Genomic DNA, 899 nt, shown 5'->3' on the forward strand with positions numbered 1-899 from the left:
GACTGTATACGACAGCTTACAAAAACTCAAAATGCCAAAAAAAAATCCGAACACAATACAAAAATAATAGCGAAGATTAATTGTCGGATTTCATGTAGATTTTTCATCATCAAAAGCTCTTGTACAAATGAGATGAGAATTTGTACAAGAAACAAGGAATTCGTACATTTAGATTAGGGAGTTTTGCTCTTCACAGAATATAAAGGATTAAACATGTGTTCTTTCAGTAATACCATGTTCCGGAGACTTAAAGTTTGATGAAACATTTCCTTTTAATTAATAAACGCTCTAGATGAAATTATTGCGCCTCAGTACCGTTAAAATCCTTAGACACGTTTCCCTCGAGTTTTCGTTCATTAAGGCGCAATTCTGATTTTGATTCGAGTTTTGATAACGTAAATAAAGCTAAGATTACTTACCAGGTTCTTCATCTTGCTTTAGTTCACGACTGCAGCTGCTGCACTTTCGAACGTAGCTCCTGTTGGCTCTTATATACCTCTCTGATACCGGCGCTGGTCTCTTGGCTCCTCCCTGACCCTTCCAACACCCCCCCTCTTCCCCACTTCATGACCCTCTCCCCCCTACTTCTTGCCCCTCCCACTTCATGACCCTCTCCCCTCCAACTTTCCTCCTCGCTCCTCCCACCTCATGACCCTCATCCCCCCCCCCCACTCTCCTTGCCCCTCCCACTTCATCCCCCTACTCCCCTTTCCCCCTTCCCCCCACCTCATGATCCTCGCACTCTCCTCCCCCTCCCTACTTCCCTTCTCCCTCCCTCCCCCCCTACTTCCCTTCTCCCTCGCCTGTACACATATTAAGCACCGCCTCAAAAAGTTGTTGTTTTTTTGTGTCCAACTCAAGCGAGCATTTGAGACAACTCTGTGCGACCCTTTGACGTC

General features: G+C 45.5%; 1 protein-coding gene across 1 annotated transcript in view; it reads right to left on the reverse strand.

The window, feature by feature from the left end:
* The window catches only part of LOC119589453, a gene marked incomplete at its 3' end in the record, with an annotated part of 2081 nt that extends 1563 nt beyond the window's left edge, over nucleotides 1-518 (reverse strand). Inside the window, 1 exon segment of the mRNA XM_037938059.1 lies at nucleotides 420-518. Within this exon segment, the coding sequence (XP_037793987.1) occupies nucleotides 420-431 (12 nt within the window).
* Nucleotides 519-899: the final 381 nt, after the last annotated feature.

Source organism: Penaeus monodon, chromosome 25 (assembly GCF_015228065.2).
Source record: "Penaeus monodon isolate SGIC_2016 chromosome 25, NSTDA_Pmon_1, whole genome shotgun sequence".
NCBI lineage: Eukaryota > Metazoa > Arthropoda > Malacostraca > Decapoda > Penaeidae > Penaeus > Penaeus monodon.